This window comes from Etheostoma spectabile, chromosome 17 (genome assembly GCF_008692095.1).
Source record: "Etheostoma spectabile isolate EspeVRDwgs_2016 chromosome 17, UIUC_Espe_1.0, whole genome shotgun sequence".
NCBI lineage: Eukaryota > Metazoa > Chordata > Actinopteri > Perciformes > Percidae > Etheostoma > Etheostoma spectabile.
The window spans coordinates 8,739,122-8,754,235 of NC_045749.1; the positions used below are offsets into that span (position 1 = coordinate 8,739,122).

The 15,114-nt window shown below is 40.4% G+C and overlaps 1 protein-coding gene across 50 annotated transcripts in view; it reads right to left on the minus strand.

The window, feature by feature from the left end:
* The window catches only part of LOC116705540 (ankyrin-3), a 133,272-nt gene that overhangs the window by 34,927 nt on the left and 83,231 nt on the right, over positions 1 to 15,114 (minus strand). For 27 of the 50 annotated variants that reach the window (XM_032541754.1, XM_032541776.1, XM_032541780.1 and 24 more), the window contains 10 exons: positions 13,928 to 14,029; positions 11,722 to 11,820; positions 9,458 to 9,655; positions 9,194 to 9,292; positions 8,040 to 8,138; positions 7,422 to 7,520; positions 7,195 to 7,290; positions 4,626 to 4,698; positions 4,354 to 4,410; positions 245 to 368 (listed from right to left, as the gene is read on the minus strand). In XM_032541754.1, coding sequence (XP_032397645.1) covers positions 245 to 368; positions 4,354 to 4,410; positions 4,626 to 4,698; positions 7,195 to 7,290; positions 7,422 to 7,520; positions 8,040 to 8,138; positions 9,194 to 9,292; positions 9,458 to 9,655; positions 11,722 to 11,820; positions 13,928 to 14,029 — 1,046 coding nt within the window. Of the gene's footprint in view, positions 1 to 244; positions 369 to 860; positions 1,431 to 2,281; positions 2,588 to 4,353; positions 4,411 to 4,625; positions 4,699 to 7,194; positions 7,291 to 7,421; positions 7,521 to 8,039; positions 8,139 to 9,193; positions 9,293 to 9,457; positions 9,656 to 11,721; positions 11,821 to 13,927; positions 14,030 to 15,114 lie in introns of those variants that run through there. The other 23 variants (XM_032541768.1, XM_032541760.1, XM_032541755.1 and 20 more) reach the window with 9 other exon arrangements.

The following is a 15,114-nucleotide window of genomic DNA, read 5'->3' on the forward strand; positions in this document are numbered from 1 at the left end:
TTTAGGTCTGAGTGTGTGTGTGTTGGAGGGGCTGTACATTATAGTATCTGTTTCAGACCAACATAAACAAGCCTATACCATATCCATGTCAGATATGGCATCATAAATCTGTGTGCATAGGATTAACAACCACAGCGTTGATAGAAAATATAAAAACAAACTGGCCACACTATTCTAAGAACAAGTTGGATATAATAGTTACAGAGTAAATCTGTGGTTTTTAATATAAATTACAGGTGCTTACCTGGCTGAGCGGGCTCCTATGCTGAAACCCATATACCCCTCCTGTGGGAGAGAGTCGTCCCCCAGCTCTTTCAGGTCCTGTGGTCGCAGGTATTTGTCCGTGTCCCCGGTCATAGCATCCTCGCCTGGTGGTGGGGGGGGGATGAAATCATAAAATTCCTCCGGTTAACTTCACAAGCTAATCCGGGCAAAAAGAGGCGATGCGGCACTTCAGGAAGAAAGACATGCCTCATCACTGCCGACCTCAGTCTCTTGCTTTTTTGATTATGGTACTGAGAGGAGGCCTTGGATCATTTATTAACCCCAAAATACCTCACTGCAACTGCATAGCCTACTGCAACTTTGTCTATTCATTTGACTGTGACAACAACAACAACAACATAAAGCTGATTTGACTTGCTTGACCTAAAACAGACAGGTTACACAGAAATAACTTGACAGAAAAATACCATCAGAATCATCAGCAAAGCTACTTTGCGGTATATCTGGAGCTCTCCTGTAAAACCAAACGCAGCTCATTTCACTCAAACACAGAGCGCAGCAGAGGGTTTAACCACGACTAAAGCCTGAGCACAATAAGCAGAGCATAAGCAGGCAGTGCAAGAACCGCACCGCACCTCTATCGGCGGACCGGTGAACGATGACACGCCGGTCAATGAAGCCGGCGGAGCGGCGACTGTGTTTCCCCTTCTCCCTCATGTCCGGCTCTGTCCTGCCTGCAACACTCTGCTCCTTCACCGCAGCCCCTCCCCCTGCCTTCGATACTGCCGCACTCCAATCAGACACCAGCAAAAGTGTCAAGTCAGATGACAGTAAAAGTACAAGTTTCCGGTGTCATATTTCAAAATAAAACCATCAGTGACAGGGGTTTAGTTGTCAAACCTCACCTAAGAATAAAAATAGTTACCACCTTGCATTCAAAACTCATGACGTCACCAAAATCAACTCTCGAAAGCAATATGGGAACTAAGTACTTGATTTGAAAGTTAAAGTTATGGAAATGTTGTGGTCCTATGTTCCATTAGGTTTTTGTGGCAGTCTGGACAGTGCCACATTTAGCTACCATGATTTGCATCCCTCGTTCTTATTGCATGAATCCCTAACTTGCGTTGGAAATTTCTTCTTTCTTCTTACTATTTAACCTTTTTAATTTCCTAGTCTCTATATCACTAATCTGAAGAGTAGATGCCGCAAACATGTGTTTATTATAAATTAATTAAGAGTAGCCTAGGCCTAATGATGACAAAATGCAATGTGTTACAAGTTACGAAAAAAGCATTGGGACATGAATTGCTGAAGAAACTGATCTCTGCACATTCAGCTAGTTGTATTTGGTTAGCACATGCTTTTTTATCCTAGGGACATTTCTGGATATCAGAACAAAAATGTTGCACCATTATTCTAAAACACTGACAGAATAATACACTAGTGGGACCCGTTTTAGGATTTATGCATTGATTTATGCATTGGATTTATCTACTGGAGAGGATGAAAACTAACCAACATAATTTTACGGATTTAGAATTTAAGACAGGCTGCATAGCTTTCATTTTGAGGTATGTCAGGCTTTTATTCTGATGGTAAAATTGAAGACCTAACTTCCTATGTTTTCTAGCTGTTTCTGTCCGACTTGACACAACTGGAAAACAATTGGCTCCCCGCTGCTGCGTATCACCATCCCATTCAGATAGGCTACTACACAACACACGCGCACGCACACCCCCACCTTCTCCTTCTATTGTATAGTTTGACTTTGAACCTGAAACATCGCCGCATCAAAACAATCTCTCTTTGTCCCTCTCTCTAAAACAGTAGGCTACAGGTAAAAGAAAATGTCCACAGAAACCCAAATCCCATCTATCTTAACTCTACAATCAATAAGCTACAATAGAAAAAATAATAATAATGACAGACATAACCTAATTTCACATCGGTTCTCAAACCATGACATGACTGTCCCACTTTCTGTTCTCGGTCAATCCTTTTTTTTTCTTTTTTTTTTACATTGCAACCTTCAAAATACCAAATACCGGCTTACCTTTGTCCAACGCGGCCATATTGATCACAGCTCTTCTTATTTCTATGTTTTTAAAGCTTCGTAAAACGTCCCTATTAAAAGCAAATCCAGCAAGAGGTAAGGACTATCAAGTAGTCCATTCAACATTCGTGATGATGAAAAAATGTTGCCGTCTCTTCACCCCACGCACTTAACTTTACATTTACATTTAACTCCACTCAGACCAATTTGCGCGCTTGTTTCTGGTGCGCAACTACAAATACAATTCAATCTCTTCTAAGTTTTGCGTCTCACTGGGCAAATAGTAGGCTAAGTCAAAGCCGTGCTGCCACACCTGGATTAATTCTGCTACAGACGGCTCAAAAAAGCTCATCTCATTGGATTTCAAGAGATGCGCGCTTTGGCTCAACAGCACGGCTGAAGAGAGTCAACAGGAGCCGAACTCAAAGTGTGTCCCGCCCCGTGGAGAGCACAGTCAGCTGACAGGTCGTTCGAGCAAATGCTTGGGAACGTCAGTTGGCTGCATTTCAAACTGGGAGTGGGGCTTAAAAAATAATGAAATAACCACCATCATTTTGCCTTTTTTTAGATTATTGAGCAAAAAGTCTTCATTTTGCATGTTGCCCACAAAGGCTATGCTCTGCAGAAGAATAACTACATTTAGAGTGGTGATGCAAGAGGTGTTTGGCAGTTAAGTATTAGACCAACTGTAGTAATAATATCCTCTAGGGCCAGTGCTATAGGGATTATGGGAATACTCTACACACTGTGATGACAGCAGAACACAACCAGGAGTTAAGTAATATAGTACAGTTAGCGGCTATAGTGTACAGAAGTCATTAAATGACGCACACACACACACACACACAAACACAGACAAACAAACCAGAGACCAGTTGTGTACCTCGCACCTATGGCTTAATAAGATTGACTTCCACGCATATAGGATTAAACAGGGACTACTTCCTCTAACGCCTTCCTTCTCTCTTTCTCTCACACACACACACACACACACACACACACACACACACACACACACACACACACACACACACACACACACACACACACACGCACACACACAAGCACAATGCTAATGAATTATGCGCACAGTATAAACAGTTTATGTGGAGCACTTTATTTACAATTCCTGCGTGGTAGCTATAACACCCTGAATCATAGATTTACCACTGAGGATCTTCATCATATAGCTACTGTGCAAGCTCAGCCTCTATCACCTGATATGTATGTATGTAACTTATTGAATCTAGCTGTATCACCTGACATAGAAACTCCACACCCCCAACTGTCCCTAAGCAACAGCCGATGAACAAGCTCATCAATTTTACAGGCCTGTTGACTCTGTGGTTCCAAAACAAAACAGGCAACCTGAAACAATGTGACTTGTTCCATAAACCTGGCAATGCTTTTTGGCCCTGTGGGGGTTACAGCTTACTATTACTTACTTTGAGGTTTACATACAGTAAGACACAATTATTTCATTAAATGTATGCAGGCATTTTCCTAGTCTGTCAACTGTAAAGTGAGTCAAATTGACCTTGTTTTATTTTTCTCACAGCAACTCCTTAAAAGAAATTGGAGCGTTAAAGTCAGGATGACACTTCACAATAAATTCGTCAGTATGAGAATCACTATATGGTGTGCAAGTAGTTAAAAATAACAAATGTGTTTTGGAGTGGCAGTGAGAATAACAGTGTCACTTGGGGAATGACAACAGGAAACTCAAACCTGCCACACAACCACCCAGATTTAAGGCTAAAAAGGCTATAACAGTTGATGTTGGCTGGTGGATTTAAGACACAACACTGATTTATTCTCTGCCTGATTATGGTGGAATTAGTGCATTAGTGGAAAGTACTAAATTAGTGGAAAGTGTGTGTGCTTTGGCTGTTGATTAAGTTGCTATTTCGCTTGGAGACTTTCTATTGAAAAGGCTGAACAGCAAAGCTAAAAATTAGTAAAGCAAGGGCTTGATGGTTAGCTCCTCAACAAGACAGGTGAGTTCTGTTGAAGTACGCTATATTAAAGGGAAACAAACAACAGAACAGTGGAGGCAAGCTGGTGGCAAATACCTTCATCAACATCTGAGAAAGACTCCTCATTGAGAATTTCTGGCACATTGGCCCGGACTGTATGATTTGGACACACATACAGTGAAACATGCACAAGTTAATGAAAGTGACATCACATAGCACACAGTGTACGGGAATCATGCAGTGTATTGCTATCACTTTATCAAAATCCAGTCACAGCAACGGTTTGCAAGTATATATAAATTTAATTTTAGTATTCAATGGCTGGAAATGAGAAGAACAAAGTGAAAATTTGAGCATTCGTCACATACCTTCATCGTCGGACATGTCGAGGAACTCATTCATGGTTTCTGGGACATTGATTTTGTGTTTTTCTGAGGCACTCTGCAAATGTGAAAAAAATGGACAACTTAGCAATTCAGTTTTGCCAAAAAAAAATTGTTTTGCTAAATCCAATTGTAGGAGCAACATTATGTTATTTATGGTCTCATTTATTATTGTGTTATACGCTGATATTGTAGGTGGTGGGCGTTTTCATGACGGTTTGAGCGGAAGTGATTTATTTGTTTGCTTCACTTGTGAACTTGGGTTCTTTTGGGCTTTGACGGAGAGGGGGTGAAGCTGGGATCGAACACTTTTGTTGACCGCAGCACGCAGTATTACGCAATTATTTCTACTCACCAGGTAACAATTACATTAGGTAACAGCAGTGCTAAGTGTATTGTACATTTGGAAGAAGAATAAAAATAAATTGTTGCAATACGATCATGAGCGCGTCACATGTGTGCAACACTCAGTGTTTAGTACCTCGCGGCAGCACCTTTTTGGACTGCTTACAGCCGCAATACCAATCTATACTCTGGCCCCAATTGTCCAATTATGTCTCATTGGAACTACAGATCTGCTACCCGATCTAGATCTTTTGATCATTTGAGTACACTGTCAGTACTCATAACCATTTTGAAAGTGTTGCATCACCTGAAATTCCAAATATTTCAGAGACAACTGTGGTCAGTTCATGACAAGTTCAGCATTTACATTGCAACAAAAGTGAGACCTTCACACGTTTCCTAATATGGACATTAAACTGAATCTTAGCCGTGGCCCCTGTCACAGTAAGAAATAATGATACTGTATGTTTGAAGGCCATGTTACCCCCCATAACTGACCCGCAAAGGTCCGACAGGCAGCAGATGTAGGTTCAATTGAGACATTAAACAGCAGAATCCACTGCACAGTGAACGATAGATCAATCAGACAAAGGTGTAGGGAAAAGACCTTGATCTTTGTTACTTCACTATACATAAAGACAGTTATGACTGATGCACTTTGCTGCTGATTGCGCGGAATCCCATGTCTTCTCTGTCCGCCCCCTCACACCTGTCACCTCTCCATCACCCTACTGCCTCTTTTTCTTTCCAACTTCCTCCTCTGTCTCCTTCCCACTCTTTCTCCAAGACACGTGTGTGGATCAGATCACTGTTAGTGACCTGAGCTATTTGAGGAGAAACCTTAAGCTCCAATCTAAGCCCTCTCTCTCGCTCTAACTCTTAATCAGGACAACTTCACAGTGTAACTCACTGAGTTGCTTGCTGTTTTGCAGGATTCACACACTGACTACACTCACAGTATGCTGTTGGCTGATGCCGCGTTTTAATTTGAGAGAGGAGTTGGTCAAACAAATTCAGTTTAACACAGCTGCTCAATGAGGAACACGTGATTTTACATGTTTAAGTCCAATGGTAACAAGTACTTCAGACTATTGTCTGAAGCATATCTCAAGTTTATACCAAACAGCAGCCCTCATAATGTAACGTCCAGCAAATCTTACCATTTCTAAACATTTCTAACCATTTATCTCACATTGTCCAAGTGTTTAATCATTTTTCAGCTCTGTTGTTTGTATATTTGGAGGTCTGTCAGTAGAGAGAAAAACTAACCCATCGGTGCTGTCTACACTGTGTTACCCCCCTGCTAGCGTTAGCACCCAACAGGCTAAAACAGGGCAAGTTTTAAATGTGTTTTTAGTCTCTTAACATGTTCAAAATGTCACTAAACGTGCCTACCCATGTGCAGTGATTCCTTCTGAGTGAACACAGTGAATCTGACTGCAGTTAATGTGAAAGAAATGGATGAAAGTTTTGTTAATTCAGCTGTGTTTAGTTCCTGTGTTGACAAGGCAGTTAGAGTGTTTAGTGACCGTCTAGAAACTACAACACAGAAAAGAGGTACAACAAAAATATGTAGGCTATTAATTTAATGATTAAATAAGGTAGTGTCTCCAAACTTACCTGACTTATAACTTGTCTCCTGCTAGATGTACTACAGCACTTGCTTTAAAAAAATAATCATATGCTCATTTTTGAAAGTATGTTTGTATCTCTTTTCTGTGTTGTAGTTTGTAGACGGCCCTGAAGAACTCCTTACAGTATCAACACCGGAACTGAACAGAGCTAAATTATTCACAACTTTCAAGCATTTCTGTCACATCTACAGGAGTCAGATTCACTGTGTTCACTCAGAAGGAATAACTGCCCATAGCTTGGCACTTTTAATGACATTCTGAACATGCTAAGAGGCTAAAAACACATTTAAAACTTGCCCTGTTTAAGGCTGTTGGGTATTAACTCTAGCAGGAGGATAACAGGACGTGGGCAGCACTGGTTGGTTAGTTTTTCTCTCTACTGTCAGCACTCCAAATTTACAAACAACAGAGCTATGTGTTGAAATCAACCGGAATTCTCCTTTAAATTAGCTTGAAATGTATTGCTGATGTAATAAAGATTGTGCACATATGACCATCCCCTCTGGGGATAAATACAGTATTATTCATTAATTAATTTTATATGAGATGCTATTGACAGGAACACAGTGTCTCACCATGGTGGTCAAGTTTTCATCGGTCATGGGCCTCAGAGTGTCCACCACAGAAATGTATCCAAGACGACGGGCGATGGATAGGGCAGTGTTCCCATTCTGACAAGTGACAGAGCAACAGGAAGTTATTCACAGGAGGCACACAGAAAACACAAAATAGAATTCACTATTTCATCAAGCTCTGTTGGAGTGTGTGTGAGTGTGTCTGGCAAGTGTGTTTGTGCACTGACCATGGTGAGCTCGTTGGCCGAGGCCCCGTGCTGAAGCAGCAGGTTGATGATGTGGGTGTGGCCCTGCTGAGCTGCTTGGTGTAGAGGAGTGTACCCGTTCTAGACAGCGACAGCGATAGAGACAGAGACACAGTCAGGGAAAAAGAAGAAATATTGTGCCTATATTGTAGTTTTCTAGTCTTTTAGTGTAATAATAGTTTTTTGTGTATGTAATAGATACATAAAGTAAAAAAAAACACATTTCACGCTTTCTCTCCCACAGACAGGACTTTTTCTTGAATGCTTAAAAACTGCTTGCCTACATTCCTGTTTGAAATTCCTTAATTAAAGATATCATTGATTGAGATAGGCAGCCCAGTATTCCAAAGGTGCTGCCTGTGCAAGCACTGCCTGTCCAGTGGCTTGTTTGAATTTGGTTGACCAAATATAATATTTTTCAAACATAAAAGCATGTAAACCTTTTCTAGGAGACCCCAAGAGTACAAATTTGATGCTGAAAAGGAGCAAAATAGGGGCTTTTTAAAATAGTATGACTAAAGTTGGATTTAAAGGGAAATCTACACAACAGTAATACAAGACTGTGCATGTGTGTTTAGTGTGGTGAACTTGCTTTTTTACCTTGGTTTTGCCATTGATTCTAGCATGGTTCTGCAGCAGGAAGTTTACCATCTTTGCGTTACCATAGTGACAAGCCACGTGCAGTGGAGTGTAACCCATCTGCAAGAAGGAAAGACACAAACATGAAAGGGTGAGGTACTGAAAAGAGGAGGAAAATATACTGACATATGTTGAATGATAGCCTTGTAGTGACTGTGACATACATAATTCACCTTGTTGATAAGTGTTGTTCCACACACATTTAATTACACATGTAATTCACTGCCTTTGAGTCACCACAGTTAATAACGGTTCAGGGAACACGGCCCCTTTAAATGTTGTGAAGGCGTGATGACGTGGGACGTTATGAGGTTGGCGTTAAGCGTAGTGCCTTATTCTGTATTCTTGGGTTTTCTCCTGTTGAATAAACGAGCCACGCTTTTCGTGTGCTCAAAGTGAGAAATTGTCTCTTGCATCTTGCCGCAATTTCCACAGCCTCATCTTTTATATCACAGTTTCTGAACAAACTGTCTCTTAATGTAAAATGAATTGCAAGAATTTTAAATTGTTGTTCAAGAAATCTTGTGTTTAACATGGAAACAATTCATTTGCCTTGGCTTCTTAGGATGCTATCTCTGATTGTAAATAACTTTGAAACAGCAAATAACCTATTTGCTGTAAACAACTGTCTTGTCAGCACACACACACACACACACACACACACACACACACACACACACAATATCCTTGTGTTAGTCCAACCTCCAGCTACTGCAGATATGTCTCACTGAATGTGAGCAGCCTGTTATGGGGCCTGTGTGTGTTGTGTGTAAGTGAATGTAACTGACAGTGTGCGACAAAATATTAGCGCATGTACGTGCTCATGTGCGAGTGTGTATGTTTGCTGCAGTGTGTGGTTTATCCATAAAGACATGAACACCTTCCGCTCAGGTATTAATCTTTTATTAATGCAGCACCTGAGATGCTTGCAGATGAATGTGTGTGTAGGTGTGCCCGAGAGTGTGTGAGCGTATTTTTATGCTGTGATGAATGAATACACTGAAACTATACAGGAAAAGTCAATGATGCATGTAAATGAATAGTTATGCATCAAACCTTAACTTCAAAAAGAGATTTAAAGACCCTTATCTTTATGCCATATGAGAAAGTTTTACCTTTGTTTGTGGGTTGACATCAGCCCCATGGTTAAGAAGGACTTCTGCAACATTGACCTTGTCCTCCTGAGCTGCTAAGTGGAGTGGTGTAAGTCCGCTCTGAAAGGAAAGGACACACCCAAACACATGTGAACACAAATACATGTATTAAGATGGGAGCACATAATAAGACAATAACATGCATCTACAGTGCACATTTATGTGTGTGTGCACATTATTATCTTTTAGTAACCGAACATGCTGTAGCACCGTCACTGATTTCACCTTATTACACATGTTGACATTAGCATTCTTGGTCAGCAGCAGTGACACCAGGTCCACACTGCCCTCCTGCGCTGCCAGGTGAATGGGGCTGATGCCTTGCCGGGTCACTGCATTGGTGTCGGCGCCGTACTCCAGCAGTGTGGTCCCAATGTCCATTTGGTTCTTTTTGGCAGCGATGTGGAGTGGCGTATAGCCATTCTGAAGCAGGTAAACGAGATGCAGGGGTTAGGAGGTTGGATTGAGCTCTTCTTCTACATTGGTGTATCTATTTCATTTTACTCCGAATTGGCTTGCTTTTCTCAGTGTTGAGTAAAACATGGACGATTTACTGTATATCGGTAATCCTAATCTAATCTTCTATAATGTATTTTATTCCATTCTGAATCAAAATAGAATTTGCTTAATACATTTTAGACTGACGTAAGATGGCCACTGTGACACATTTTTGAACTAAATACAACAAATCTGAAACAAAAACTATTTTATTTGCACTAAAAGGACCCAATCCTGAATCAAGACTCTGACACAAAACAAAATGATAAGCTTCTATAAAAAAAGTCAGAAGTTTCAGCAGTTAAGTAACAGTAGTTCAACATTACTGCAACCACAGAAGTAATACAGAGTGATAAAGTGGCATCAATACAGAACAGTCATGATGCAGAGATGCAATTAAACACATGAACAAATTGAACATGTTGCACTTTTTATTATTTACTATTACTATAACTGTAAACATTTTGTCTGCCACTCCTTGAAGAGCTTGTAAATGAGACCTCAGACAAAAGGTTTCCCTCAGACACAGACACAATATGAACAGAGAGGGGAGCAGCTGAAAAGGAAAACAGTCACTATTGTAACATTCCTCACTTTGAGCACCATGGAGTTGACCTGCGAGACAGCATTAACCTAAAAAAGGCGTAAATATATTTTCCCTGTTAGGAACCCGACTGGTGGTAGTGTGAGCTGTAGATGGGCTTTATTCAACTCTCTGGGAAGCCTCAAAGTCCACAGCGGGGCCGGGTCATTTTAGTTTGAATGAGAGTGAGTAAGAAGACGAGGGAAGTGAGGGAAAAGGGAAAAGTCACATATATTTCTAGAATTACCACTGTCATTGTGTTTTGTAAAATTGAACACAGAAACTTCAAACTGAAGTCATACATTATTACCAGACTGTCCTCAATTTTAGACTGTTTATAGCAAGACTTATTTAATGTGTCTAAATCACAATTTCACATGCTCCCGTCTTTACTACATATGACGCATGCACCATGTTTTCTCCCACAACTCTGTCATCTCACATTTGTGTGTGGAACGCTTCAAGACAGCTTCTCTAGTGAACAGAGACTGATCCCTTTTCAAAAGTCCTTAAATTATACGAAGCACACCCACTTTAGCACCCGTCCAAATTAAACACAATTTATAGGGGAGAAACTGAGAGAAAGGGAGGCAGGGAGGAAAGACTAGGAGTGTGGGAGAGAGGAAGGAATAAGTAGAGACAGATACAGAATAAGTGAGAGAGATAGCTAGCAGGAGACCAAGCCAGTGAAAAGAAAGAACAGGGAAGACATAGAGCAAATTAGCTATAAAAGATTTTTTCTCCTCTTGCAGGAGACATTCAATATCTTGAATGTCAGTTGACAGTGCAGGCAAAACCAGGCATTTCCTGCCATATTTTGGTTGGCAGTTCTGCCATTCTGCGCATACTTTTTCGGTGGTTTTGACAGACTATCAAAAGCCTAGCAGGATGCCAACCACAACTTGAACATATGTCACTGACCATGCTGGTTTGTGTCTGTCAGACATTTCAACAAGAGCAGTCACTAAATAGCTTTTTTTATTGGGAACATTGAATTTACAGCTCTTAAACCAACCTCACAAGAGTGGGTGGATTGAAATAGTGACATACTCTGAAGTAATTTACAACATGTTTAACACATCACCAGTCCATTCACATTTACTCTCAAGTTTTGTTTTATGAGAAATACGAAAATATAACATCCAATAAAACACTAAGCCCAACATGCTGACTGTATGAGCTAAATTCTGGCCAGTTGAGTGATTATAAAGACAGACTTGCAGAGCTGTGAAAAAGCCACATATTCACTCACAACATCAAAGACTAGACAAGATGGAATGAGAGAAAATGAGCATTAGATCCTCACACATTACATATAGCACGTTGTTAATGGTCTGATATGGCACTGAGGGCATATGCCAGGCAAATTAATTGTAGTATTTGTGTTTATGCACGTTTGTGTGGATACCTTAGCGGCAGAGTGTGGAGAAGCTCCCTGATCCAGCAGCAGCAGTGCCACTCTTTGATTATCGTAGTGAGCGGCTACATGCAGTGGAGTTAGCCCACTCTAAAGCACACACACGCACGCGCACACACACACACACACACACACACACACACACACACACACACACACACACACACACACACACACACACACACACACACGGTTAGAAGATCACTGAACATGCACAACCAACTGAATGTAAAGACATGATAGGACATGGACATCAAACTGATGGAAAAGTTAGTGCAGAAGATTTTAGTTTAGTTTAGAGAAATAACTTCATGCAACAAGAAACTAGGGGGAGCAAGTATTTACTGGTCTATGAAATGTATCTCCAAAATGTCAAAATGTCATTTGCTCCAATTGTTTTTTAGATGGTTTATTTAGCTGTGATTTTTTTCAGCCCGTAAAGGAACACAGAGCTACTGATTTTGCATTTAGCCCTGAGCTGCTAGCTTTAAGCAGAGATGAAGAGCGGGCAAAAGAAGACTGGTAAACTCACTTCTTTATAACTACACACGCCCAGATTCTTTTTATTTTCAAACATGTGGTCTTCAGATCTATCCGACCAATTGAGGCAATGTATCACACTTTGCTCAGCTCTTTCTGGAGTCACAAAACCCTTCATGCAACTTTTTTCACGCATAAAGTAGTACTCCTCGAGACCTGTAACCAGACTTTCATGTGGAAAATTGTTGTTCCCCTTTAATCCTATTTTTATTGGACAGCAATAAGGCAACAATGAATTATTCACGTTTTAGCAGTAGTAGGATGAGTAGCAGTATTAGAGGGCTAGCAGCAGCAGAAGTAGCAACATGTTGTTATTGTTTTGGTTGAAAGATCCCTTTCAGACATGTTTTAGGACTCTAAAATACAATGCTTGTGTGTGTGTGCACTCTGAGCTACGCCCAAAGTAGTCCATGCACACAGTAAACAACATCTATCCCACAATTCTCACTGAGTCATTGACATGTTCCAGGTATCTAACAAACACTTGAATTTACTCAGAAAAAGTAAACAGAATATATCCTGGTACTCTCATGAGCTGTTGTGATGTGTTGTAACAACTGTCCTGGAAAGGTGTAAGAATAATAATTTTGGTCAAAATATGAGGAAATCATATAAACTATTGTCTTTCTTCTAATCTCTAAAGAACATGTGTGGTATTAGACTACAATAAAAGTCTGATTTTGCTTTGTGTTTAGTCTATTTTAGTACTTTAGTATTACAATGGGACTGATTTTAGCACGACACCACCCAGCAGTGCGGAAGCCACATTACCATACCTGACTGCCATTATGTTAAATGCTCTCAGATGGTGGCACAGACACACACACACACAACTAGCTAACACAATAATCAGTGCCTGTAGGCCTGTGCTAAGTGTGTCAATGTGTGTGTGCGTGTGTGTGTGTGTGTGTGTGTGCGTGTGTGCGTGCATGCGTGTGTGTATACAAATGCGTTCGTACAAGGGTACATGTGGAGGTGGAATGAGTGCATCATCAGGGGAATAAAAGCAAATCTACCCAGAAGGTTTTTGTAACAGGACAAGCATCTGTTGGCTGCATTATCCTGGGAACAGTCCTAAACCTGCCGCTCCTTCATGCAACCTCCCTCACCACCACCACCCCTGTGTCACACTGCAGCTTGAATACAGTACAACTGTTTATTCTCTAACAGACAGGTTGGACAAGGGCAGGCATCAGCAAGATGAATGATAGATGGTCACAGTGTCTGTGACTTCCTGAATTTGGACATTTGCTGGCCAGATCTCACCAGAAAAGTTGACTAATTTACAAATTATCTTACAAAGCTTTAGAGTAACTCAACAGCTACATATGCATGCTTTCTTTCTTGATGTTTTGTACTTTGTTACATAAGGTTGTATTTTACATACAGCTGTTAATAAACCTATTGGCTGTTTTCGAGAGCTTCCTAGTTTTGAAGCATTTAGAGTTTATACCACTGTTGCCTTCATTTTTCTTTGCTTTGTGTAGGAGTCATCTCCTGCACAATATGTGAGTCATTCCTGTGGCAGGCCCTTGCTCTTTAGACAGCTTATATTTTCCAGCAGCAACACATCTGTAAACACCCTAAAATGTTGTTGTCAAGATGAGGATCGAGTGTGTTGTGCACGGGTCCTCTGCTCTTTTTTTAGTCATCTCACCTTTCCAGCAGCATCAGGCTCAGCTCTCTTCTGCAGGAGGAGACTGGCCACCTCCATCTTGCCGTACTTTGCTGCCACGTGCAGGGGACTGAACCCTTTCTGCTGAACACAAAATAAAATACATCATCAAAGTGGAGAGGATAGAAAGAGGAACAGAGACGGGTATTTAAACAGGAAACGAATGTATGCGTTGTTTTAGGTCAGTCCTCGCTGCCCTGGGGTCAAGCGCTTCTCCATAACAACATAGTTTCTCACATAACTCATCTGAATGATTCAGCTCAGTATCCATTTCTACTTAAAAACTTATACATGTAACGTGTCTGTAGCAGAACAACTAAAAACATGTACTTACTGTAACAAATGTTTAGTTTTTACTCAAACTGACGAAATGTGGTGTTTTCAACTCATTCAAGGCCCATTTAGTTCATTCAAAATAGACTGTTTCATCCCTAAATTAAAATGTCTGTTAGCTACAGTGTTTTTACATGAAGGTTTTTTCTTTGGATGACATTTGACAATTGACCTTAAAATGCATTCTTATACTAAAATATCTGTTGTAGAAGAAATTCAACACTGAAGTTTTTAAGTTCAAATAGATCTTTATTTAATAAAGTCACCTAATTGAAACGTCTGATGATAAACTTTAAAGGAGTATTTTCTCCGTGACTAATTTAGTTATAACAACAATGTATGTGATACCCTGAGAAACTAAGCCAATGGCCCTTATTTCCTCATGTATTCCAGATCTATAAATGGCTGTTGTATTATGTGATCATGTTAATCTTGGCTTCCTTCCTGTGTCTATGTGAAGATATTTAAAGACATTGGGTCATATTTTCCTGAGAAATGTGGGACTCTAACAGATTCCCATTCCATGCTCTGAAACACATGACCTCATTAGTGTGATTGGTTAGTATTCATACAGTTTATACAGTAAGAGACTTTTTTAGAGAAGACAGCTTCCTGGATAGAGAGGTTAGTTTTACTTTTTTTTTTAAATGTAGGGACTTTAACGATACATTTGTTTCATAAACATCACATATTATATTATATTATAATTCATGGTTTCCATCCCACACTTTTATCTGTTCCCAGGTGCGTGTGACATCATTTCGTTGAACGGCTGATTCTGGTAATGTCCCCATAGATGCTGTGTGTGTGTGTGTGTGTGTGTGTGTGTGTGTGTG